Here is a 25,703-nt window from a genome sequence, read left to right on the forward strand (position 1 = left end):
CCCGGGACAGGAGCCGGCCATGCAGTAGGGGACTGAGATGAAGCCAAGAGACCGCAGGCCTGGAGGGGTTGCAAAGGTTGCAGCCAGGCAGAAAAGGGGGCACGTGGGGAGCTAGAGACAGGACGGCAGGCACGGGCCAGCCGCGCCGCCCAGCCGGCACTGCTGCCGCGGGGGTCTGAGGAAGGAGACGGGAGCGATGCTGACATTTTGGGAGGTCCGGGGACCTGCTGGGTTACTCGGGGTCCCCTTATTGAGGCCCAGGGATAAAGGCGGTCATCGCCTTGTAGAACCACCTGGCGCCCTGCCCGTCGATATGCATCCTTGACCGGTGAACGGGAAAGGCCGGTGCATCCCCCCGGCGAACACGCCAGCCTCCAGCTGACCCACGGGCAGGGAAGAATTGAGGCGTAAAGTGTGGGATTTTGGCAGGCCGGTCCCGCAACCGGCACAAAAGAGGTGGGTGGTAAAGCGATGGATGCGGGGGGTGTCTTCCTCCTCTTTTCCAGCACGTCTCCACGCAGCAATGCTGTTTGGGGTTGTTCTGTCGTTCTGGGGCGTTTGCCATCTGTCCCCACAGGGAAAGAGTTAATGACCGTCCCTTTTTGGGGGGTATGACTCCCCGTCTGTGCCACACCCCGGGTGACGCCGCCTGCTCTTTGACCCGGGTCGTAAAAGCATCTGTGCCGATAGAGACTCAGCTCCTGGCTGACACTTCTGGGTCCACCCCAGCCACTTCCTTTCTCGGCTCGCTCCGGAGGTCACAGCTCTTTTTCCCACGTCAGGGAATCTGTCACGGGGATATTTTTAAGTGCAGGTTTAGACGCGTGTTTTCATCCGGGATATTTAGACAGGCACGGTCCTGCTCTGAGCAGGGCACTGGATTCGTTGACTTCCCAAGAGCCTTTCCAGTCTGATTTGCTATGATTTGGACTCAAAAGAAAATGACGAGCTGTTAGCAGAGCCTGGCAGGAGCACAGACCCACTCGTGTCTGAGTTCGTGTTAGAAATGCTGTGAGATCCCCCATGCAGCAGCGTGATGATGTCAGAAAGACGGCATGTGCTGGAAATCACGTCTCCTCTCAGCCCTTTGTACACCCACTCGCAGTATGGGGAAGTGGGGATATTGCACAGCTAGCAAGAGACACGTGAAGCTGGGAGGATCTCCTCTGGGCACTCTTTGCCCTCTTGGCCACCACTCCTCCTCCAGGCACAGGATCATCTCCGTGCTAGGGAGGTAAACACCCCAAAGTGCTGGCAGGAACGCCCTGCGCAGCCGTGTGATTATCATTCTTCTTGATTAAATGGTCTTTAATATCCCAGGCGGCTTGTAGTTGACTACCTCTTCAGCTAAGCAGCTTAATGATGTCAACACACTGTCCCTCCAAAGAGGAGGGCTTGTCCTTCGGCATAAAACACCCTCCCTGGCCGAGATGCAGCAGATAATCTGCACAGGCTCCTTCCTTAGTGTTGTCCAGGGCAGCTGTGCTGCATCCTATGAGGCAAGGTACTGTATGGATGGGTAGATGCAATAGGCCTTGCAGCAAGGGTTGTAGCAGCGAGATGGAAACCCCAGTGCATGGGTGTAGCTTGCCGATGCAATAGTGAGCTGTGAAGTCTGCATTGGTGTCATGTGATAAACCGGTGCAGCCCCCGTGCACCTGGGCCTGGCGTTCTGCAAGGAGGCCTGGGCATCGCCCGGCGACCTGCAGAAAGGGCAGAAAGCAAGACGATGGAGCAACTGGAAACAGACTTCCAAGGAAGGGCTGTAAAGGAGTTAATATGTTTAATTTGGTTAATGGGTGACTAAGAGGAGGATGTGATAACTGCCGTAGAGGGGTTTGGGGGGGCGGGAACGCCGCGGGCATGAGAACGTTGTGATAAAGGGGTGCAAAAAGGAGCAAGGGGATCGCATTTAGGGAGGGGAAATTTGGCACGGATATCAAGGGAAACTTCTTGGCAGTGAAATCCTGTAGGCTGCAGAAACGTCTCCTGGTGGAAGCGGTGGGAGTCTTGTCACTTAGATGCGTGACTCTGCAGGGCCAGGGACGCGTGCTAGGTCCTGCGGAAGAGGGGTCAGTCTCTTCCTTTCCGGGTTTCTGCAATACTGGTGGGCTTACTTGGTTGTTTTCCTTGTTGCTTCCCAGAGCCACATGCTTGTCCCACGCCTTGTAAGCCCTGTGCTTATGCAAACCACAGGCTCCCACAGCTGATTATCCAACAGCCAAAGGGTATTAGCATGAGAGGAAAGGGATCCTGTGTCAGGAAGGTGGGTAAAGGGAATGTCTGCCTATGAGGCTCGTGTCTTCCTGGCCCCCGGCAGGGGATTAGGTGCTCAGGGCACCGAGAGGTCTGAGCACCCAAGGGTGGATGGGACACGGAGGAGCAGAGGAAACTGAGACAACAGTTTTTGGCTCCTCGTTGTCCTAGAGAAAGGCGACCAAGATACAGAGCTTAAGAAACACCTTCCTGAAGTGCTGGGACAGAAACATCCGACTGTCGTGAATCTCTAGCTGCCGCGTTCGTCACCCATGGTCACGGCCCTTTGGGTAGATGTGATATCTTTTATAGTTGGAGAAAACTGGTTCCTTGCAAGCTTTCCGGTACCGACACCCTTCTTCATCCTCCCTCTGCCTGAAGAAGGGTGTTTGCACCCGAAAGCTTGCAAAGAACAACTTTTTGTTGGTCCAGTGAAAGATATCACATTTACCCAAAATAATGTTAGCTGCCTAGGTCCTCAGACCAACACGGCTACGACCAGCATCCCTGAAGTACTGTCACGGTGCCACACCAGAGTCGGGGCAGGACTCGGGTGTTTTCAAAGAAAGCCAAAGGCAAATCTCCGCGAGCTGGTTTCAGTACAGGGGCTAAGACACCCAGGTGAGCAGTCCTGACTCGGTCCATTCAAAGGCGCCCGCTTGCGATGCATCAGGCGGCTCATTGTGCCACAAAACAGGAGCCGGCTGATCTGCGCCCGCGGAGAACGAGAGCAGCTCGAGGACTACAATTGGGACGTTTATCACCCTGTCTCCATGGGGACGGACTCTGACGGAGGAGCAAAGTTTATTTTGTCTTCTAGCAATGTTGCGCCTTTGTCATGTTGATCGACCTCCTCTTCCCCCAGGAGTTCACCGGTGCAAAGAGAAAAAAAAAAAAGGGTTTAAAAGCAACAAAAAAAAAGGGACTTTGAGGCTAGTTGCTGCTTCATTGGTTTGTTCATCTTTAATCGAGTGACCGGAGGCGTTGGAGGGCGAGGGGGGGGCGAGCCGGCTCAAAAGGGAGCTGTCCCGTGTCATGAAATCTGCTTTCGCCGCAGGGGCCTGGTGGGCTGAAAGCTGACGGCAGAGCGCAGGATGCTGGAGAAAATTCAGAAGATCCTGACGGTCCGCAACGAGCTGGTCCGGGAGGCGCTGGCCGAGGCGCTGGGCACCTTTCTTCTGATGGTAAGGGACATGGCCTGCGTTGTGCATGTGTGTGTGCCCGCGCAGGTGGGCATGGGCCCGTGCGTGCCCGCGCCTGACCCGCGCATTTCCCAGAGCAGACTGAAGACTCAGCAGCCGGGCGCAGCTCTCACGCCAGACCCTTTTGACACCTGCGGTGCTGGCAGGCTGCTACGGGTTAACTCTCGGCCCAGGTTTGCCCTGCCCGGCAGCTGAATGAGCTTATTGTCAGGGGCAAAGGCAGAAGTGGAGAGATCAAGGGGCCACGCAGCAGCCCGGGAACCAAACAACGGGTCTAATTGTCTGTTGCGAGAGAATAGTTTGTTGCCAAAGCCGCGGAGCAGCAGCTCGTCGATAGCAGCCAGCTGCTTAGTCAGGCTGCACCTTGTCTCCCGGGTCCTGATCCCTGGGATGCACGTGGAGAAGGTGAGGCAGAGAGGGTAAGGGACTTGCCCAAGGGCAGACCCTGCCACTGACATACTCTAAGTGCAGGGCTGGGGGCCAGAGGCTTCCCCCTCCCAACCTGGCTTGTTACTGCCCAGCGGGGCAGAGCAGAAAACATATTGCTCTCCCACGGGGGTGGAACCCAGTGTCTAATAAAAGTAATTACTCTAATTCAGAGCCAGACGGGTCGTGGGCTTGGGTGGCACCTCTTAGTGACTGACACGCACGCCCCAATCGCACCCAGTCTTCCCTTGCTGCTTGACGTTGCAATGGTGCCTCTTTATCGGACGACTTCTCACCAAATAACTCACAGGAGAAGCAGATTTGGGGCCTTAGTGCGAGAGGCCCTGTTTCCAGCTCCAGACCTCTCCTTACAATATATGATTTGGTGGTCTGGGCATCAAAAAAGAGTCAAAGCGGGAAGCGGGAATGCAGAAGGGATCTTGCATTTCTCCTTTAGCACCCAAATAGCCCCACTGTGCTGGGTACTGGGCAGGAAAATACTGCCTTTGCTCTGAATTGCTCCACCAACCATTGGTGTCAGGAGTCTGGGGCAGGGATTGGGTTTGTACAGAGCTGGGCACAGGGGAGCCCCGGAGACCGGGCACTGCAGTGACACCAGGGCTGCTCGTGCCTGTTAGTCTTCTTCCTGTCTCCTGCTTGCACGCACAACCATATGGCATTGCCTGCACATAACCAAATGGGCATGTATTTTTTTCACGCTCTGTTGTATGCGTAGACCCCAGGTCGCAGGGTTGTCGGGGTGGACTCTCAGCAAAGCCTGCTGCCAACCCACCCAGCTGTGAAAGGGCATCTAGTCATTTGGCTTATCCACCAGGGTATGTGCCAGGAGCTTAGCAAACAATATTTTTTTTCTTCTCATTTTTCATACTCACAAGAGTCAGATCGTGCAGAGGTATTGGTAGAGCACCTGATGATAGAGAGGGTCCCAACTGATTTCATAGTCACGGGAGCAGTGACCCCAGTTCATACGCTCTGGGCTGTCCCGGCAGAGCTGGGGTCGAGTCGCTTGACTCCAGGTGACATGCAGATGAAATATAAAATCCCCGCTTTCAGGAGAGGAGAGTTAAGAGTTTCTCTGCTTTCCAAGACCACAGGTGCGAGGCTTTTTTCGAGAGCATTCATGGAGTTGGGGGGCTCCTAGACATTTTGGGGACTTTGATCTACTGAACCTGTGATCACATCAGCTCAAACTGGCCAGACCCTTAGGAAGTAAAACAGGCTCCCCAGAGCGGTGGCGCAGTCTCCATCCTTGGAGGTGTTTAAGACCTGGGTAGACAAAGCCTTGGTTGGGATGATGTAGTTGGGGCTGGTCCTGCTTGGAGCAGGGGTTGGACTAGATGTGACCTCCCGAGGTGTCTTCAATTCTCATTTTCTAAGTGGGGTGGATAGATAGGCGCTTGCCGTAACCCTGATGGGCATTGCACATCACTACATCCCATAGGTGCAGAGCGGCGGACAGCTTGGCATTGCTCTCACCTGACATAAGCTTGCAAGTGCACCCTGCTCCTCTCCTGGGCAAGCCGGTGGTGTTGAAGGATTGGCAATGTGAAGGGCAGGATCCTCTGGCTTTTTGCCAGCGTTCATTAACGTGATGGCAGCTCCAGATTGGGACGGGTGGAGCCCCGCGTGGCCATGACCCGTGTAAACATGTCAAAAGCCAGGCCTTGCTCCAAGAGCTGACAACCTCTCTGAAGGCGAGAGCCAGAAAGTGGGTGTAGCCGCATTGCAGGCGGGACCAAGGGAGGACAGAGGCAGCGCAGTGATCATTAGAGGAATTACACTGTCACTTATCTATATTTAGAAATAGTATTAGTGCTACAGGCCACACACCTGGGCTCCTGCAAGCAGACCTGTAATGAGCCCGCGCTGTGGACATCATTGACCGGCAGGGATATCGCGGGGTGTCCATTATCGTATCACAGTTGTCGTGTCTGGTGTGCTGTGTTAAGGGATTTGCCAGGTGAACCAGCAGCAGGTTTGGCAGAAAGGACAGAGTATCTGTATAAAGAATTAGGCAGGGAGGGAAATGCCCAACAAAGCTTTGGGGACCTGCTTTCCGGCCTGCTGTAGCCTAGTGCTGGTTCTCCCCGCGGGCAGCCTTGGAGCGGCAGGTCCGTGGAGGACTTTGCGATACATCGAATAACCCAAATTCACACCAGACGTGGGAGTCTCTGGGGAGAGCTCACAGTACACCAAGAATAAGCAGCTGCTTTCACTGGGAGCTGCAGGACTAATTGCAGCGTCCATCAGTGACGAAGGACATGTCTTCCATCCTTCTCGTGACTACCGGCATAGTCCAAAGCTCGCTGAAGTTCATGGGAAGCCTCCCATGGATTAAGTAGACTGGCTCAGAGCCTGAAAGAGAGGAGCTCCCTTAGTCTTAGGCAAGCACCGTGCTTTGCTTTACGCGGAGCTGGGGTTTGAATTTGCACCTGACCCGGCTCAGTGCAGTTGCTCCAAGCGTACGGTCCAGCCTGGCACCGCTTTCTGAGATGATAGAAAGCACCATCTACCTACAGATAGTCCTGTGGATGTGCCGTGTCAAAACCCAGACACATAATAGCATGGTCCACGTCCTGCCCCGTGTCTTGTCTCTGAAACGACACATAAGGTCCTGGCTTGGAAATGCTGCCGGTGTCCAAACGCCTCGCTGAGACAGCGGGCGCAGGAACCAACACGATCCCACACAGGGGTCAGAGACCAGCGGGAATACCTGTGTTTTGGCTTTATTTCGCTGTTCCTAGAAAGTGGCTTATCTCTAGTCTGCCCTGGGGCTTCCCCACTATAGCAATGCACTTCCTCAGCCCGTGCTCACGCCCTGCAACGGCTTTGCTCTGTCGATGCTGCGGGGAGTCCTTGGTGATGCAGCTCAGGGCAATAAAATACCTGGCCTGAGCAGGAAAGGAGCTTCACAAGGGATTTCTAGAGTCCAGAGACCTAAGACCAGCTGGGAAATGGCCTTCACACAGTGCAGATCACCGCTGCATGCAGCAGGTCATCAGCGCGTGTGCACAGGTGCGGGGGTGCGAGGCCGGTCCAGCGGCTGGGTGGAAGGATGGATCCTGGTGATGTCTGAAAGCAAGTCGGCAAAATTGTCATTAAAGGCAGGCTGGGAGATGCAGGGCAGCACAACAGGACAGGCAAAGGGTGACAGCGTTAGCTAGCACAGGATGACCCTACCCATCCCCTGGCACACCACTTTCCACTGGTGATCTGCTGAGTCCTGGGACGCTCGTGGTGCCGGGGGCTCTCTCGAATGCCCGCGATGGCCGGGATTCGGTATTGTGAGACGTTCCCTTTCCCTCTGTATAGTGTGGTAGGAACAATGCCTAGAACTGGGCAAATAATTGGTTTTCCTCTTTGCTGGCTGAACTGAAAGAGTAAAAAATATAGATTTTTTTTTAGTTTTCTTGGAAAAATAAGTCTTTTTTTGGGAGGGGGGGTTGGTTTGGGGGGGTGGGGGTTGGGTTGTTGTTTGAAACGCATTCTTCCCAACCCTTACAGCTCAATGTGAACAATTTGGGAGACAAAACTATTGTGTCCAAAACGAATTGGAAAAGTTTTATTTGTTCAAAAACCATGTCAGGTGAGGTGACCAGGGTTTGACTTCTCCACAGTCACCAGTCTGGCCCAGCTTTGAAGAGTTTCCGCACCCCGGGATATTTTCAGAAAGGACAGAGTATCTGTATAAAGAATTAGGCAGGGAGGGAAATGCCCAACGAAGCACGGGGGTGTCTTACAAAGCTTTGGGGACCTGCTTTCCGGCCTGCTGTAGCCTAGTGCCGGTTCTCCCCGCAGGCAGCCTTGGAGCGGCACATCGAATAACCCAAATTCACACCAGATGTGGGAGTCTCTGGGGAGAGCTCACAGTACACCAAGAATAAGCAGCTGCTTTCACTGGGAGCTGCAGAACTAATTGCAAATAGCTCTGTATAGTGTGGTAGGAACAATGCCTAGAACTGGGCAAATAATTGGTTTTCCAATTATTCTAAACCTTTCCCCCAAACCCTCTCCCAGCTCTAGTTATGTGATGCCTCGGCTCCTTTTCCTCTTAGCTCCTGGAGTGAATCTCTCAGCGTGCCTGTATTTTAGGGCTAGGTCTGGCCATTGGGGCTGTAGCTTGTCCCACATCATTGACAGCAACCTGGATCTGCATTTCCATGCCCCAGTCCCAAATTGCAAGGCAGCGATGGGAGCTCTAAATCAGTGGTTATGAATGTTTCTAGGCTCAGGGGTCCTCTTGCTAGACTCAAGCCACCCCGAACATGCCAGCTCTGAGCTTTTCACCCATTTCTTGACTGAACAGAGCAATTCTCCTGTGGCCAAGAGTGCAGAAAGACCCCAGCAGGTCCTGGCTGGAGTCTCTTGTGAATCATGTGGAAGTGCTTGCACACCTGAGAGTGCCAACGGTGCACAGCACCCCACAGAGCTGGGTGCAAATCACTGCTGTAGGGGGCACATGCGTGTTTGCACAGCGGGTCCCCTGAAGCGAGGGTTTGCGGGGAACCCCATCCTTCATCTCCGAGCGGCTGCCCTCCTCGTGTCGTCGCGTTTAGCCTTGACTAGGATCTAGGCAAGGCCGCCCCGGGAGGACTCATGCAATGGTGCAGCCTTCTTCTTCTGTCTTTGCATTAGCTCCTTGGCTTAGGGTCCGTTGCCCAGGTGAATCTAGGAGGAGGAAAGTTTGGGGAATACCTGAGCATCAACCTGTCATTCGGACTGGGCGTCACTTTGGGCATCCATGCAGCTGGCGGGGTCTCAGGTGAGTGAGCACGCTGGATGGAGGGCACGGAGGGGCATCTTCCTGGAGCTGGGTGCTGGGTATGTCCTCAAGGGAGGTGGCCTGTGGGCTGGTGCTGCTGAACAAGTTGTGTTTTAGTGACACGGTGAGGACCCTTCCCCTGGACGCTGCGACCCTGGTGGGAAGGCTTTGCTGTCCTAGCAGCGCTGGTGCAGCACAGGGAGGAGGGGCCTTGGACACACATCTGGGTGCTGAGGCTGCGGAGGTGGGAGGATTGCGGGAGGGAGCGCAGTAGGGAGCCACCGTTCCCCGGCTTCCCCTTCAGAGCACGTGGCCCCTCGGGTCCCCTAGATCCACCGCTCAGGTCCAGAGACGGACCTGCCCATCCCTCCCATGGATGCGATAGGAGGCACGTGCCACCCCGATCCCAGTGGAGCAGCTTGGGAAGAAACTCAGAGCGTCAGGGTTCCCCTCCCCTGCGTAGGCCCTGCACGGGGTGACTCAAAACCCGCCTTTCACTATTCCTGGATGCACTGGTTTCCCTGCCAGGACTCCCTGCAGGGAAATGAGAGGGCAACGAGGGAGATAGGAGCACTTTGGACTCCAGTGTCCTTGAAATAAACCTTGTGTAGCCTGGATCTTGCCCAGTGGGAACTCAGTCTCTTGCTCTATAAGAAATTCTGGTGCCAATGGCACTGAGCAGCTTATGAGTTTGATCCTAGATTCAAACACACACACACACGCACACACAGACACACACATCTGCAGACATGCCCATGCACACACAGACACACACCTCTCTATAGACATGCACACACACACGCACAGGCATGAACACACACACACACACGGGCACGTACACATGCGCATACGTGCACACTAGGGATATCGTTTCAGGGCAACAGCACTGGATCTCTCCGTGCCTCTTATCTTCTGTAATCGCTGCGCTTGTCTGTCCTGGCAGAAGAGGCTGGGGCCTATGCTGGCAGGGAGCTGAACCCAACCCTTGCTCCTCACATTGCAGGATGAAACGTAGGATTTCTAGGGGCAGGGCATAGCAGGGGATGTAGGAGAAAAGGAAGAGCACCTTGGCATGAGCAGCCTGCTTGCTGCCTCACTGTCCATCTGGAGGTGATAGATCTGCTTGGGGGGAAGGAGGCTGGGTGAAGGGGATGACCTACACCACGTTTGTTAGCAAAGGGATTGACCTTCAGCTACAGGACGTGAGAGGAGGTGTCATTTCAGCTCAGGCAGGGACGGGGCTCATACTGATGGTCACACTCAGAGCCAGCTTCAGATCGCGGGTTGGCTTCACCTCTGCGATGAGCAGAGAGGAGACTCCTAGGAAGATGCTGTACAGGTGGACTAGGGCTAGTGTGTCCCAGCCTACAGGAGCTGGCAGGGGAGAACTCGCTTGCTGCTCTCCGGTCCCATTCGGATCGCCAGGCAGCGTCCTGCCAGTGCCTCATCCCCCCTGCTTCTTCCCTGTTGTAAGACAGTGCCGATAAGTGAAGCCGTGCCTTGGTTCATTTCCAGAGGTACCTCGGTGTTAGTGGTGTGCAAGGGGCTGGGAGGTTTGAAGACAGGTTGAGTACATAGTTGCTTGGGAATGCAGGAGCCTGGACTCGATGGTCAGCAGGCCCCTTCCAGCCCCCTGGTCCTGGTGTAGAAAAGGGGATGGCCATTAAGACTGGAGGGTGAGAGCAAAGTTATCCGAATTCATCCCGGGCTTGGTTCGCCCATGGACCAAGGTGGATAAGGCCTGCTAGTATCTGAGGCCAGGCATCACGACTGCCCATCTTTGACTCCTTGGCCGGGATAAAAGTAACTTCCCCAGCACTGGTCCCCCGGCCTCACCAGCCCACGGGCAATGACACTGAGCAAGCAATGGGCTGCTGGCAACATCCTGCTTACTCTCCCTGTCCACCTAAAGAAACATGCACCTGTGTGAGGCAAAAACTCCTGCAGCTATGCACGATGTTGGAGGGTCTCGTGGGCGTACCATTGCCTGTGAACCATCAGTTGGGTAGAATCATAAACCCATAGAAAATGAGGGTGGAAGGGACCTCAGGAAGTCACATCTAGTGCAACCCCCTGCTCCAAACAGGACCAGCCCCAACTACATCATCCCAGCCAAGGCTTTGTCTACCCGGGTCTTCAACACCTCCAAGGACGGAGAGTTCACAACTTCTCTGCATAACCTGTCCCAGTGCTTTACTACCCTCCTCATGAGAAAGTTTTTCCTACTATCTAACCTCAACTTTCCTTGCTGCAACTTGAGCCCATTGCTTCTTATTCTGTTATCAACCACCACCAAAAACAGCCCAACTCCATCCTCCTTGGAGCCACCCTCCAGGGTACTCATGCACCAGAGTTTCCCACTGAGATCTGAGCCACCTTTTCCTGGGCACTGAGCTTAAGACAAGAGGCAGCCCCTGCCTGCAGAGCTTGCTAAGCTCACTAGGAAGAAGTAGCACTCCTATTTTACAGATGGGAGAACTGGGGCCCAGAGAGAATAAATGATGTGCTTAAGGTCACAAGAGAATTGTGTGGCAGAGATCAGGGGTGAACCCAGATCTCCCGAGGCCCAGCTCAGCACCAGAGGAGCAAGACTGTCCTTCCTTTCAGCAGCAAAACAGCTCCTCAGAGCAGGGCACTAGGGATAGTGTGTCCCAGGGGAAAAATGACTCTTGTGTCTTTAGAAAATGGAGCAACCAGAAGGCTGATACCAGCTCACTCTGGTGCTCTCCTGCCCTGCTCAGGATCTCTGGGTGAAGCCAGGAGAGAAGTTAATTAACAGCAGGAATGATAATGCATTAGTCACCCAGAGCAGGTGAGATCCCACAGCTAAGCCACGGAGTGCTGCGGGGGTAATTTCCCAGCTGCAATTCATTCCCACCCTCCCTTATAGGCCTCATTTCTCCACCACGAACATGTAGTCCTGGCACCCCCTCCAGGCCTGATTCTGGAGGTGCTGAGCCTTGCAGTGTCCTTGGACTTCGGGGAGGTTGTAGTGCTTGCAAACACTGCTGTTCTGAGTTGCTCTACAAGGTGTAGGACAACCGGGAACCACATCCCCGCAAGTCACCAGCCTCCTTTTCCTGCACGGGAGACCTGTGTGCATGCATGGGAGTCCACTGCCCGAGGGTTGGGGCGGAGCACTGAGCTATACCGCCGGGAGCCGCTGGGCTGGGGCTGCTCCACGGTGTAGCCACGCACCGGTGTGGGAGGTGTTTTGCATTCACTTCCTGCAGGGGCAATGTGACTGCACCAGGCAGAGGTGCCTGGAGAGAAGCAAGACCCATGGGTGGATGCCCAAGGGATGACTCCTCCTGGGTGGATGTTGCTGGTGCCTGGTATTCCCCAGCACCAGCCTCGGGGACGGCCAGCAACGGTGCAATCGTTGCTCTGGGACAGGTGCAGTAAAGCAGATGCAATGCTTTCTTTCCGCAGGAGCTCACCTGAATGCCTCCATTACCTTCACCTACTGTCTCCTGGGGAAGCTGCCCTGGAAGAAGCTTCCGGCCTACGTGGTGGGCCAGTTCCTGGGGTCCTTCGTGGCAGCAGCCACCATCTTCGGCTTGTATTACGGTAGGGTGGCTTTTCCCCAGCTATGGTCCTGGCTGACCGTGCGTTAGTTTGATTGCCGGACAGGCGCGCTGGCAAGCATGGGGCTGCTATGCGGGCCAGCAAAGGCAGGGCTAGTGCATCTTCCATGCTGTCTCCCGGCCAGCTCAGAATAGCACTTGGATGCTGAGTCCAGGAGGGTTTAAACCCATGCTGGAGCTGGGCAAATGGCTTGAGTGACACGTTTCAGGGCGCGCTGCTGATCCCACGTGAAGGAGCTACTTGCTCAGCTCCTGCCTCTCTGCCCTGCAGGGCCAAGCTGCCCGAGATCTCCCTTCTGCTGGTCCTTAGCCCATGATTAGATGCACACTAGGACAGGAGTGCTTTCACCTGGCTTAGTGCACGTGCACAGTGTCAGGCAGAAAAGATATGCTGTGCCTTTGCACCTACCTTCTGGGTCCCGTATGAAAAGACACTGGCCCTGGGCTTAGCCCAAGAGACTCGAGCTCTCTTTTGGGGAGCAAATGCCACCACCCTTGGAGAACCGATGCTCCCAGGCATCGGCCTCTTGGTCCCACGATGCTGAATGTCTCCACTGCCCTCACCCTGGCTGGGTTTTGGGGAGGACGCGTGTCTTTCTGGCCTGCTAGGGCTTTGTGAAGGAAGGTGGGCCCCAGGAAGGTATTCTCACAACCCAAAGTCAATCATCTGCTGTGTGTCATGCTGCAGCCAGCCCTCCCTGAGGTCGTTGAGGCTGGGGCTCCCACGGCAAGAGCTGGAGGGGGAAGGATGCAGAATGGGTATAGCAGGTGGCTCAATGAGACGTGGTATTTTAAAACTCGACTGCAGCTGGAGCTGGGAGGAAGGGGGACACCTCGGAGGATCAGGACAAGGTGGGGTTTGTTTTGCTGCCTGCTGCTACCAGGAGCGAGACCATCTGGCTGCTGGCTCTGGCATGTCTCAAATGGGGGACAGGGAAGGAGTCTTTCTTCTTTCTGGGGGCCCCCAAGGCTGTGCAGCTGCAGAGGGAGGTCACATCTAGCTCAGGCGGCTGCTGTCATGTCTCCAGGCCAAAGTCTCCTGGAGACGAGCGGTCGATGAACTCTGTGCCTGGGAAGGGTGTGATGGCAAGGCCACGTCCTCCCGCTCCTCTCCTCTCTTGCTGCAATTGTGGTGTCTGCACTGAGGGCCCTGCCCGGTCTCTCTGGCTCAGCCTGGTCCCCGCATGCATTACCCTGGTCTCCCTTTCTCCTAGATGCACTTTACCTCTACACTGGAGGCAACTTCACCGTGATGGGACCCAATGCCACAGCCGGGTTCTTCGCCACCTACCCAGCCCCGTATATGTCCCTGACGGGGGCTTTCTTCAACGAGGTTAGTCCCTGGGGTGACTAGGGTGGAGGATGGGGACGCGTGGTGTTGAGAGGGTGCCACATGGATGACGCAGAGCCAGGAGCTGTAACGAGCCCCTATGCGGACGAGCTGAGTGCCAAGAAGGAGGTTGGGTCGCAATGGGATGGGCTGCAGGCAAAGGCGAGCGGGCACAGCAATGTGGTATGATTGAGAGGTGGATCCCTGGAAATGGAGAGCGCAGGAGCTGGGGGCGGGTGGATGTGTGAAGATGGGGAGTTAGCAGTGAGAGCCCCAGAGCAGGGCTTTGCTGGGAACCGGCTTGTCCTTGTTCCCGCAAGACGCCGGCTCTGCATGGCACGTGGCTCTGAGAGGTGCACTTGCCTCAGTTTCTTGGGGGGCATTGGGGAACCCCTGCTGATTTCCCATCTTGGTGCATCATGACAAGGTCTCCAGGCAGCTTCAAACAGGCCACTGATAGAGCAACTGGGGAAGGGGCTGATCACACCGGGGTGGGGGACACCTGGATTGACTTCTCTGAGGATGGCTTAGGAATGACACAGGGGCACGGGGTTTGGACCATTTGACCCCCAGGACCCTCCCATGGAGGGAAAGGATCAGAAAGCTGGCAATGAGACGCTGCACCCGGGGGCACGGCAGCATCGTGGTGGCCATGTGCTGGACCACGACCTACCCAAGCATGCCCCAGCCCAGAAATACACCATCTGGTCCTGTGTGGTCTGTTGTTTTGGGGTGGAACCTGCCCCTTCTTTCACCTGGGGGACAACCCAGCTTAGCAGGGACCAAGTCTTGTGCACTCACCAGTACAGGCCCAGTCCATTCCCGCTCCCTACGCATTGCTAGTGCCTCATGTACCCAGGCTGGTCCTCTGTGTGGCTCATTGCACTATTAAGGGAGTTTCTCTGCTATTCAGCTTTGCATTGATCACTGTCTGGTTGCCTCCCGTGCTTTGCAATTATAATCTTTTCTTTCTGAGCCTCTCCACAGCACCCCAAAAAGTTCCTCTCCTACCAGGGGCCTGGCAACCTTCAAACTTTCTCGGACAGCTTTCCTGGCTTGATGCTCTGGTGTGGTGATGTTAAGATGATTGCAGAACAGGCAATTTTGAACTGCTTGGCTGTGATTTAAGTGTATGTTGGCAAGGCAGTCAATTGTTCAGTCAAATATTGTCAGTTGACTTCATATTTTTGATTGGTCAAAGATTTTAGCAGTTTTACAAAAGAAATATATATATTTTTTGGAGTTTTCTTGACAGAAATATGATTTTTATCAGGTTTTTTTGGGACACATTTCTTAATGGAAAACTTGTGCTTTTTCTGTGTATTATTTGGACCTGTTAGCAATCTTTTACAATTTTTGACCTAACTTTATTTGACTGGTCAAATACCCAACCCTAGTATTTACTCATGGCAGACAAGACCATGGCCAGATCAGACAAAGCAAAGGGTGAGATAAAAGTCCATCTTGTACATCAGGATGATGCACAACATTGTCTGTTATGATCATATCTGCTAGCTGGGATTCAAATGCAAGTCATCCCCAGCTCCAGCTCATCAGTGGAGGGCTACTGGAGAAAGAACATTGCATTCATCAACATCATCATCATCATTTAATCCCAGTGACAGACCAGGGCTTCTTTGCTGACATACAGCTGAGCTGTCCTGATACAATGTCAGAGCCCCTGTGCTGCAACCAGTGATTGGAGAGTCTCTTTCAGTTGAAATCTCAGGGTCCTCCTGGAGCAGAAAGATCCAGCTCTGCCCTGAACGGCCATGTAGTGATGACAGTAGCGTCCCCACATGGCCTTAGATCTGGCTTATCTTCAGGGCAATGCACAGCATGACTGCTGCATGGGGACTCTGCCATACCAGAGTATAAATGCAAAGCACGGGACCGATTCTAAGCTCAATCGATCCCAAGCTGAATGGCGGTGTGAGCTCCCAGCAGCCACAAAGCCATCACTTTTATTAACTTTTTTGGGTGGAACAGCTGCAAAAATCCAGGTGCCGAATGAATTCCACAAAGCAGAGGGACACGTGCAGTTGTCTCGGCTCAAGTCCCATGATGCCTGTGACACCACAGGGCTAAAAATGATGGCCGTGCTCTATCAGAGCAGGGAGATTCATTTTTCCTTGTGGGCAGAGCACCTGGCAGCAGCCGCAAGAGCGGCTGGCATTTGTGTCCCGACACCTTTACATTGAGCACGGCTGGCTGCTTCATTGCTGCAGGTTTTCAGGGCTCTGCCTGAGCCTGGTACAAACAGGCTTACCTGCCCTGCAGTGTTAGAGACCTCAGTACTGCTGCTGGGCAGGTCAGTCCTGCTCACCCTGTCCTGCTCTGTGCATGAGGACCCCAGAAACGAGGCAGTGAGGACAGCCCAGGGCATCCTGGCACCACACGCGGGACCTAGACTCCTGGCCTGCTCAGGAGCGGTGGCTTGGGGGACCCACGTCATCCTCTCCACCTCACTTCTCATGTCGATGAGGACACGAAGCAGAGATGGGGGCTTCTTGGCTCAAAGGCCAGACTGACCTTTGGCTTCTGTGATGCACATGTATCCTCAGTGCCTAGGGCTAGTGGAAAGGCGAGATGAAGGATAGTTTCACTCGGTGTCTGCGTGTCCATATTCATGTTGCTGGTTAGCGTGATGGATGCTTTCACTAGGAACTCGGCTGCCTATTCCACACGGGCTCCACGGCATCTGGCCAGACATCGAATGATGGCCCCGGAGGAAAAAGGTTTCACATTTGTGGATAATCCATCTTTTCAAACCACCTCTGGGATCTCTTCCTTTTATGCAGTGACCAGTTTCTATCCCTCTCTAAGGTGCTGCTTTCTCAACCGACCTGTTTCTTCCTTTGCCTCTAGTTTATTGGCACTGCAGTGCTGCTTTTGGGCATACTGATCATCCATGATGAGAAGAATAATCCAGCCTTAAAGGGAACCCAGGCAGTGGTCACGGGGCTCCTGGTCTTTGTGATCGGCATGTCAATGGGAATCAACACAGGATATGCCATCAACCCCTCAAGAGACCTCCCTCCCAGGATCTTCACTGCGATAGCCGGCTGGGGGCTGGAGGTCTTCAGGTAAGGGGTCCATTTCATGCTGGGCAGATCACAGAGGTTTCTCTGACCCTCCCTCCGGTTTGGTGAAGGCACAGGACTGGGAACCCATCTGGGTGCCATGTCTGACCTTGAAACAAGTTTTCTGGATAACCCAGGGCAAATCATTTAACTTTGGTCTGTGTGGCACTATTTGTAGGAGGTGGACAGTAAAGCTTCCCTACCCGATTGGGTGCGATGAGCCTTGCTTCATCTGGAGTTTGACCCAAAGCTTCTCACAGTCCATAGCAAACCTCCCATTGATTCAGAAGGAGTCTCCTCGCACAAAATCTTTGAACGTCCCCTTTGAAATCCTCACACAGGAGTGCAAAATGCCACTTCATAAGGAGTCAGAAAGCTTGCAATTAAAGAATTTTTTCCCCCCCAAATCTGGTTGGTTTAATAAAAGATATCACCTCTGCCATGAGCTCTGATTCCTTTTTGCCTCCAGATGAATACAGCTACTACCTGGATACCTGACACTGTAAAAGCAGTGTATTCTAGGGGAAAAAAGGCTCTGCTACAAGAGAATTTCACTGTACACATCAGTGAAGGACATGGACAGACACAACTCAGTCTGGGCTAGTACCTCCACAGGATAGGACAGCAGGGCATATGTTCTGTCCCCGTTTGATTCATCTGAAATCTCTCTTCTGTGTTTTTCTTTTAGGGCTGGAAATAACTGGTGGTGGGTCCCGATCGTAGCTCCGACGTTGGGAAGTCTGTTTGGCGTTTTAGTCCACAAACTCTTCATTGATCTTCATAATCAGCCGGCCACCGACAGCGGAAACGAGAAAGAGAAGTACACTTTGGAGAGTGCTCGGATGTGACGTCCAGCTGTTCCTCAGAACTAAGCCTGAAAGAAAAGCTCTAGACAAGGCGTGTTGCACGCATGCACTTACGCTGATTGTCACTGACTGGCTCTTGAGACACCCGCTGGCAATAAATGCACCTTTTAATTTATTCATCCCCCACTTCTGGAAGGTGTGAGGATGGAGGCTAGGTTTGAATAAATCTTTGCAACTTGATCAGACTAGCTGGGATTTCTAATGGATCACATTATTCTCAAGAGGGCCAAATGTGGCTCTGCCCTAAATAAGTTATTCAATGGGATTTAAAGTTTATTAACTACTTTTTTCTCTAGGGAAATAATACATATAACTCCATCGCACTGGTGAAAAACCCTGCACAGCTTAAATGATTCCAGGCACGTAATTCTGTCGCATCCCAGATGTGAGATGCAATAGGGAGGTGTGGATTAAGCTCACCATGTGCTCTATTCAAGGCAAGGTCAGTGCTTCCCCATGGGGTGACAGCACCTTGAACAAAGGTGTTTTGATTGTGAATGTTGCTTGGTAATACAGCAAGGCCTGAATCCCTGGGAGGGGGATGGGGGTCAGCCCCGTTGATTTAGTACGGCTCTGCCTTTAGTGGGTAACCTCCCACTTATAACGAGGCTATCAAGCATCTGGTTTGGCAGGATGGAGGGGGGAGTAGCCTGTTCTCAGTAAGGCTTTGGCAGCTTTCAGTGGAGCCTCTCCTTTCCTGACTTCTGTGTCCACAGTGCTGAACCATAAGTGCTGGGCAGTCTCCTGGCCAGAGACCTTCCGATCCCTTGTTCTGTTTTGGTGGACACTTGTGGACCAGGATGTTTGCTTTCTGCAACTGAAAGCATTCAGCTGTGGAGCTACAGCTTTAAACAGGATCTTTTAATGCTGAAACAGAAAACAAGCTCCCCCCACACCACTCGGGGAAACCCCAGGAGACTTAGGAACGAATCCTGAGCCTGGACGGGCTGCTTCTACAGGGCAGAGGAACAGGCATTCGGCCTCATTACTGGCCCTCTGACACCCTCCAGCGTCCTCAAAAACAAGCATGCCGAATCTTCCTCTTCCCAGGCCGACGCGTGAAGGTGACTCTTTCTACCCATCTCCCGTGCTTGATCCCCAAGTGCTCCAGGGCTGCCGCAGGACTTCAGCACACGACTGGGTTTCTGGAGCTGGACAACATAGATGAGCAGTGGTGTTACGATGGGTCCAGATGTCCTGCTCCAAGGATGGCAACCATAGACTGCAAATCCCCTCTCACAAAAGCCAGGCTGTTCACCTCAGGCTGAATCAATGGACTGTTTTTCGGGACTCTGCCTCTTCCCCCTGTTTTCAGCTGACCTTAAGTTTGTAACAGCATGACTTATCTGTGGAACTAATAAAGCAGAAACGTGTCTGGGCTGCTCCACCAGCCCTTGTGCCTTTTGGTTGATGCTTGTACACTGCGCACAGGTCTCACGTGGCCTCAACGCCAAACCTGCTTAGCAAGACCCTCACAAGGTAGAAAGTCTGAAGCTGAAAGCGCTCAGAAAGAGCTGGTTTTTGCTGGAGGGGATTCTTTTATCACAGCTGTGAGGTGATCTTCCCAGGACCTTTCATGTGCCCTGGTGTAGACGCTACTCTGGGAGCAGTAGGACCTAAAGGCAGCTGATATTTTGAACAGTGCTGCCATATACAGGGCAGCTTTAAGGATGCTGTTGCTGCAATTTAAATGGTCCTGCAGGATGGTCTGCACTGAAGTGGAGGCCTCAAACAGCTTGAGATTGGATCAGCTTAAAAATCATGATAGCCCATTCATCCTTGGTGGGAAGTTTTGAGCTCCGTCTCTCAGAGGAACAGCTCACATCCCCGCTCACAGCCTGGCCTGTGGGTTCCTAAAGCACTTGGTATTCAAGACACTTTGGCGGAAAATATTAAACTCTTTATTAAAATAGTATGTAGCACTGGCACAGTGCTTTAATATTTTAAAGGGCTGTACAAATATTGAAGCTTCACCCACCCCTGAGGTAGGTTGGCAATCCTTTGCTAAATAAAAGACACCACAATTGAAATAAGCATTGGTCATTTTGAGACAGTGCCTCTTACTTCTCTATCTAGACACGGCCAAACATCTTGGGGTGTCAGCTGCGCTGCACACGGCTGCCGGGGTGGGCTTGTATTCCAGGATAAATGCAAATGGCTTGCATCGTTTGTGGGTCTGTGTGGTACAAGGTGGGGGTTGACTTACCTTGCATTTTCCATGGGGAAGGCATGCACATGAGCAATTACCGCAGGGCAGCTGTACAGTCACACTCTTGCTTGCCTCACACTTGAACCTCCCATGCCCTTAGACACACAAGCGTGTCCATGTAGCAATGGTGGGTGCAGATGAAGACCAGCAGCAAATAGGTTAAAGTGCAGTTTTGCCCTGAAGGATCACTCGGTATAAAAAGGCAGCAGAGGAGGATTGCACGCTTGTTGAGACTTGAGGGGACGAGCTGCGTGGTTACACGTTCTGCATCTTCAGTGTAAGCTGGATGGGTCTGTGCCCTCCAGGCTTTGTGCAGGTGCCTGGTTATGACCAGGGCGGAGGGCAGGAAGGTGTAACGGCCTGTGGCTCTGGCTCTTCTCCGTCCTCCTGTATGGATGCCTGGATGACCTGGGCAGGCACAACGGGGCCAGCTTTCATTTTGGGTAGTTCCACGTGGCACCAAGGCCGCAGTGAGTGGTTAGGCAGCTAAGGGGAGCTCTGGTCTCTCACGGCAGGCTCCGCGCCTGGTGGGAAAGGGCACAGGCGGGGAGCTGCAAGCCAAGGTTTGTTTCTTCTAAACGACCTTAGTTAAGAGAGGGGCTGAGATACAGTGAGGATGGGAAGGCCCTTCCTGAGGAACTTGTGGAGACAACCCTGGTGACTTCATAGACAGCCACGTGAAATACGGAGTCCGGGTGGTCCTGGTGCAGGTTAGAAGCCTGGGGACAGCGGCTTTCAGGGGTGAGCATCGCTGTCCTGAGACTCCAGAGGAGACATCTTATGGAGGAAGCCCTGTGTGCTACAGCTGGGCAATCCTCATTGAGCAGCAGGCATAAAGTCCCACTGCAGCCCCATGATACTGGATATTCAAATGCTGCAGCTGAAACCACGAGAAACCTTTCTACTCCTTCAGAAAGGCCTTCAACCCTATTTCCCGCACAGGCCCAGGTCCTACAGCAGTGCATGGCAGAGTATTCATCCACTTCTTAAAGGTAGGGATTGTAGGTGATCAGTGCCTCTTAGGATCATACCCTCCACTTCTACTCTGTACAAGCACCTTCTGGTTGGGATACCAGGCTCTATCCCTGGTCCCCAGCACTGTCTTTAGCTGGTCATGGTGCGAGATGCCTTGGCTCTTTTGCACTGCTCTGGGCATTGGCAGCTCTGAGAAAGGGGGCATGTTCTGTTCCCTAACACCAAAAGGCTAGAGTTGTTTAAAGCACAGTCTGTGTAAAGGGTAAGGTGAGGGTAGAGAGGCAAGTAGCTTCAAGCACTCGTGACACCACTGGCTGAAAGTGCACGGCGCTGTCTGCTCTCTTCAACACCACAGGGGAGCATCCACTAACGTCAGTGGCTTTCCTCCTGCTTTCGCTGCACATGGCAATCTGGGCAGGCTTCTTTCCTTCCAAAGGAGATGAAAAATGATTTGTGTGTGCATGCTGCATTCAACCGGGAGCATGCTGTATTCAACCAGGTGGATTTATGTGTGCTTGTTGTATTCAGTGGGTGGATAAAGAGACCTAAATGGATTTTTGGGTGCTGCAGTCCATCAGTGGTAATGCAACCCCTACAGGGCATCTATAGCCCTTTTGTCCACTCCAGCAGGAATAAGATTTACCAGCATTTCTACAGGGTCTTGCTGGAGCAGCAGCACTGAGGATCTCCACCCTGCTCATAACATGGATGGTGGTCATGCAAGGGTTGCGATGCAGTTTCTGTGGGAGGGGCTATTCATGCACAAGCGATTTGGTCTGCACCTCCGAGAGGCCGTCACGGGCCTTCGTGGTCCGGGACATGCGTGTTCTCCAGTCACATCTGTGGGTCTCGCTTCCGGGAAGAGTTCCCCGGTACTGAGGAAGCCTTGGAGGAGGTGGTGCTGGTGTGGCTCTTCTGGGAGCCGGCCGGCTGGGAGGGCAACTTCTTTTTGAGCACTGGCGTTTTGTTCTTGCTTTTAAACACCTTGTTGGGGTCCAGCTTGTTCACAAAGGTGTCGGCTTCTTCCGAGAGCAGCGCAGTGTTGATGGTGATGGGCTTGTACATGTTAAACCATTGCTGAAAAACAGGGTGTTGGAAAGGCAAACAAGAAAAGAAGTCAGCACAGGTTAGAGCCACGTGGAGGGATGTCCTAGAACCGACATGCAGTTTAAACCCACCCAGAAGCCCGTCACCAAGAACATGTGTTGCTCTGTGTGTCACGTGTTTTATGACAGAGGTGCTTGACGCACACTTCCCAAGTTTTTCTCTCACTTGACATGAGTTCTTTATAGGGGAACACTATCACAGACATCACCCTGTTACACGTAAGGGAGAGGGGGAACAAAGCTGAGCTCACCTGGATTCAGAGAAGCACAAAGGGGATTAGACCTCTGCATTTAAAATTACTTAAAAAAAATCAGTCAGGAATTTCTGAGCCTCTCAAACAACACAAGCCCCCTCCCTCATCTTCCAGCAGTGCTGTATTTCAATCTGTTTGCCAGAAAAAGATTGGGCTTACTTCTCAGCTGACTGATTTCCTGCCCAGAAGTCACCGTAACCATTATCTGGTTCTCAGGTGCCACCAAGCGGCTTTAATCTCCTAAATTCACATCCCCGCTGCCTGCTGCTTTCCCTGTTACAGCCACCTGATTGACAGAGGCAGATAGTGTAGGGGTCGATGTGGCAGGGTGCCTGATAAGACAGCCTGCTCTGGAAGCAAAGCAAAATGCTCACCAGGGTGAACAGGCCGGTACATAAACATACAGGGTTGCAGATAGATTGGAAATAGTCTCACCCTCCGGCGAGGCCTTTCAAAAGGATAATGTCAGTGAGGACTATGGTAGGCTCCAGAGAGGCTTCTAAAATGGTACAAAGATGGACTCTAGGTGACCAAGTCCACAGAAGTGCTCCAGCCCACCCCCGGCTTGGTGGCTGGCTATGTGCGAAGCCCGCCTCCATTCCCTTGGCACCTTGTTTTGGCCTGCAAAGTCCCCAAGGTGCCTACACATGGGCTGCCATGTGCGATGGCAGTGCCTCAATCAGAACAACTCCTCACTGAAGCTCTATGGAGATGCAGACGCAAGGCGGGGTAGCACCTGCGATCCACATAAGTGGTGGGAGGGCCCCTATGAGGCATGCTCAGACCATGCCTAGTGCGTGCTAACAGCCTGGAGCAATACAGCACTGAGCATGCAAGTAGAGGCCATTGACCTTGCTTCTCTGAATCTCACTTTTCAGGTGCCTAATATTGACATCACGTGTCATCTAAGTGGAGGCACCGAAGGAGCCTTTCTGGATCTCAACCTAGGTGACTGGAGTGGCCAAAGGCTAGCAAATGAGGGGGATGTCATCTAAATGAGGAACTGGAGCATTTGGGGACTGGACACGCCATCATGTCACTCAAGTATCAAGGAATCACTGGCAATCTCTCAATACAAGGATGACAGTCTTCAGTAACTAGGGAAGTCATCAGTGAGTCCTGAGATGACTGGGGAGGCTACTCCGAGATCTGCATGTTTGACAAACAGTTCCAGGAGGAAGGAGTAGATCCTGGTGACGTTGGGTCACAGCTCTTCCCCCATAGGTGTCTCATCCATCGGCTTCCATAGCAAGGTGAGTCTGCTCAAAATGATCGATGCCTTGTTGTGCTTCACAGTGCCGTCGGGGCTGATTCTCTCATGCACTGATGCGTGAATCTCCCAGGTATTGATATTAAAGTCACATTTCTTAAGACTGGTCTTTGAATCGCTTCCTTTCCCCACCTCTAGAGTAGTGACCAGCGGAGAGTTGGGAGTATAAGAACTGTTTTGGGGGCCAGTTGTCAGGCACCATTATGATGCGTCCTGTCCAATGGAGCTGGTGTTGTATACATCTGGCTTCAGTGCTGGTGGTGTTTGCTTGAGCCAGAAAGCTGACACTTGTTTTTCTGTCCTTCCAATTGATATGGACAATTTGCCAAGGACATCACTGATCATTCCACAGCTTTCAGGCGTTTCTGATATGTCATCCAAGTTTCACACCCGTGCAACAGGATAGGGATGACAACAGCTTGGTAGATGAGAAATTTGGTTTGGGATCACTGAAGACACAGTGTTGGAGATGTCCAAAGGCAGCACTGACAGATTTTATCTTGTGTTGACTACCATTATCTACATTTACTTTTGGGGAAAGGTGACTATGGGTAAGGGAAATGCTTGATGTTTTCCAACGGCTGTCCTCTAATTGCAATATTTGGAGGAACAGCTTGGTTTGGAGTGAGTTGGTGGGTTTTTAAATCAGGAAATATAGCCATGGAGTTGAAAAATGCCTTATTCAGCTTGCTATCTCATTTCTCAGGAGCCCTTGGCATGACAATTTGTAACATGCCAGACTTTACACCAGTATATTCCTGGACAAAAAATGGTGAATCAGCCACAGATAAGTGGCTTGTTGAAACAGTCCTTTCTTTGTGGTGCAGATCGATCCCGCAGTAATTTTAACATGTGGGTGGTTGACATGTTACAATTTGTCTTGTTGCATCTGGTGCAGGACAAATGCAATGTCTGCTAGGGGCCAGAGTGGCCTATACCTGCTATAGCAGCTTGGAAACCGTTTACAAGCTGCCAATTTCAAAGCTCCTAAAGCATCCCTGACCTGACTAGGTCCTGGCAGTTTCACCAGTTATGCAGTTAGGTGGAGTGCAATTACATTACAAAACAGATGGTGGGGCTGAAGGTTTCTTGTGCACCTAGGTGTCTCATGCACATTGCTGATAACCAAGGAAAGCAATGGGCAAAACATTTTGATTGTTGTGATGTTACACAGGTAAGCAAATTATACATTTACCTATATCCATATAAGTGGAGTATACTGTACATGGACTATGTTGCTGGGAAAAGCTGTCTGTGAGATACAGTGTATGCAGCTTCTACTGCGGTAGATTTATTTAGACTGCAGTAGGCTATGGAAGAAATTAGAAATGCAGAGGGCCTCAGTGAAGCGTTTGCTAGGTTTTAAGCCATCGCTGACTGCAGTTTCATAGGCACAGGCTGCAGAATGGAGCCTGGAACCCAGGAAATATCACTCTGCTGACAGCATGTCTGTCTGTCACATCTGTGATAAAGCAAGAAGCTATGGCAACTGCACGTGACAGGGAGCAAAGGCCCTGCCAGCCTACCTGGAGACAGCACAGACGAGCACGTGACCCAAAGCATTACCAGCATCATCCTGGGGAGCAGTGGGGGTTTTGGAGGAGTGGAGATGGGTTGGGACTAAAGGACCAGTCAGGCACAGAACAAAGGCAAGAGACGGTAAGAACAGCTACCTGGCAGAAAGTAACAGCAGTAATAACAATGGGTAATGCTGCCCCTTGCTCAGTGCTGGGCCTAGGGCAGAGGTGGGCAAATATTTTGACTGGAGGGCCACTTAATGAGTTCTGGTGTCCTCTCAAGGGCCACACATTTTTTTGCTTTTCTTCCACATCCCCATTCTGCCCAGAGCTGCAGCATGCCCTGATCCCGATGCCACCCAGAACCTGCTAACTGCATCCACAGCTTATGCCTGCACCTGCCTGGTGTGGGGGAAGTAGCCCGGGTCAGGTGCTGGTGTCAGCTGTGGACATGGCTGGCAGGTTCTGGGTGCGGATTGGGGCATCCACTGCCAGCAAGCCAGATCCTATGAATTTGTGGTTATGCATCTGCTGGCCAGGTTGGCAGGCTGGATCCGGGGCTGTATTTTGCTCACCCCTGGCCTAGAGGCACAGCGTGCAGGCTGCATCCTTCCAGCAGCAGTTTCAGTTTGTAGGGGCAGGGGGCACTGGGAATACCTCCCTCATGAGACACAAGACAAGGAGACACACAGATAAGCAAGCAGGATTAACGCAGCTCAAGCCTTGACGCTAGAATCAATGAGAGAGGGTGAAAGGCCTGCATGATCTGTGTGAATTAAATGGCCATGTACCTTAGCAGTGAGCTTCTTAAATGGCTTTGGCTGCACCCTATGACAGCC

General features: G+C 52.8%; 2 protein-coding genes across 3 annotated transcripts in view; one reads left to right on the forward strand and one right to left on the reverse strand.

The window, feature by feature from the left end:
* The window catches only part of LOC149867944 (aquaporin-7-like), a 33,923-nt gene extending 14,726 nt beyond the window's left edge, over window positions 1–19,197 (forward strand). For both annotated transcript variants that reach the window (XM_090037613.1, XM_090037614.1), the window contains exons 2-7: window positions 3,314–3,440; window positions 8,541–8,667; window positions 12,100–12,237; window positions 13,469–13,587; window positions 16,453–16,670; window positions 17,356–19,197. In XM_090037613.1, coding sequence (XP_089893739.1) covers window positions 3,351–3,440; window positions 8,541–8,667; window positions 12,100–12,237; window positions 13,469–13,587; window positions 16,453–16,670; window positions 17,356–17,515 — 852 coding nt within the window. In that variant the 5' untranslated portion in view covers window positions 3,314–3,350 and the 3' untranslated portion in view covers window positions 17,516–19,197. The remainder of the gene's footprint in view (window positions 1–3,313; window positions 3,441–8,540; window positions 8,668–12,099; window positions 12,238–13,468; window positions 13,588–16,452; window positions 16,671–17,355) is intronic.
* A 220-nt stretch (window positions 19,198–19,417) lies between these two features.
* TPGS2 (tubulin polyglutamylase complex subunit 2) overlaps window positions 19,418–25,703 on the reverse strand; it is a 34,224-nt gene continuing 27,938 nt past the window's right edge. The window contains exon 7 of the mRNA XM_090037612.1: window positions 19,418–21,794. Within this exon, the coding sequence (XP_089893738.1) occupies window positions 21,552–21,794 (243 nt within the window). The 3' untranslated portion in view covers window positions 19,418–21,551. The remainder of the gene's footprint in view (window positions 21,795–25,703) is intronic.

This window comes from Crocodylus siamensis, chromosome 3 (assembly GCF_052110815.1).
Source record: "Crocodylus siamensis isolate JL-2025a chromosome 3, ASM5211081v1, whole genome shotgun sequence".
NCBI lineage: Eukaryota > Metazoa > Chordata > Crocodylia > Crocodylidae > Crocodylus > Crocodylus siamensis.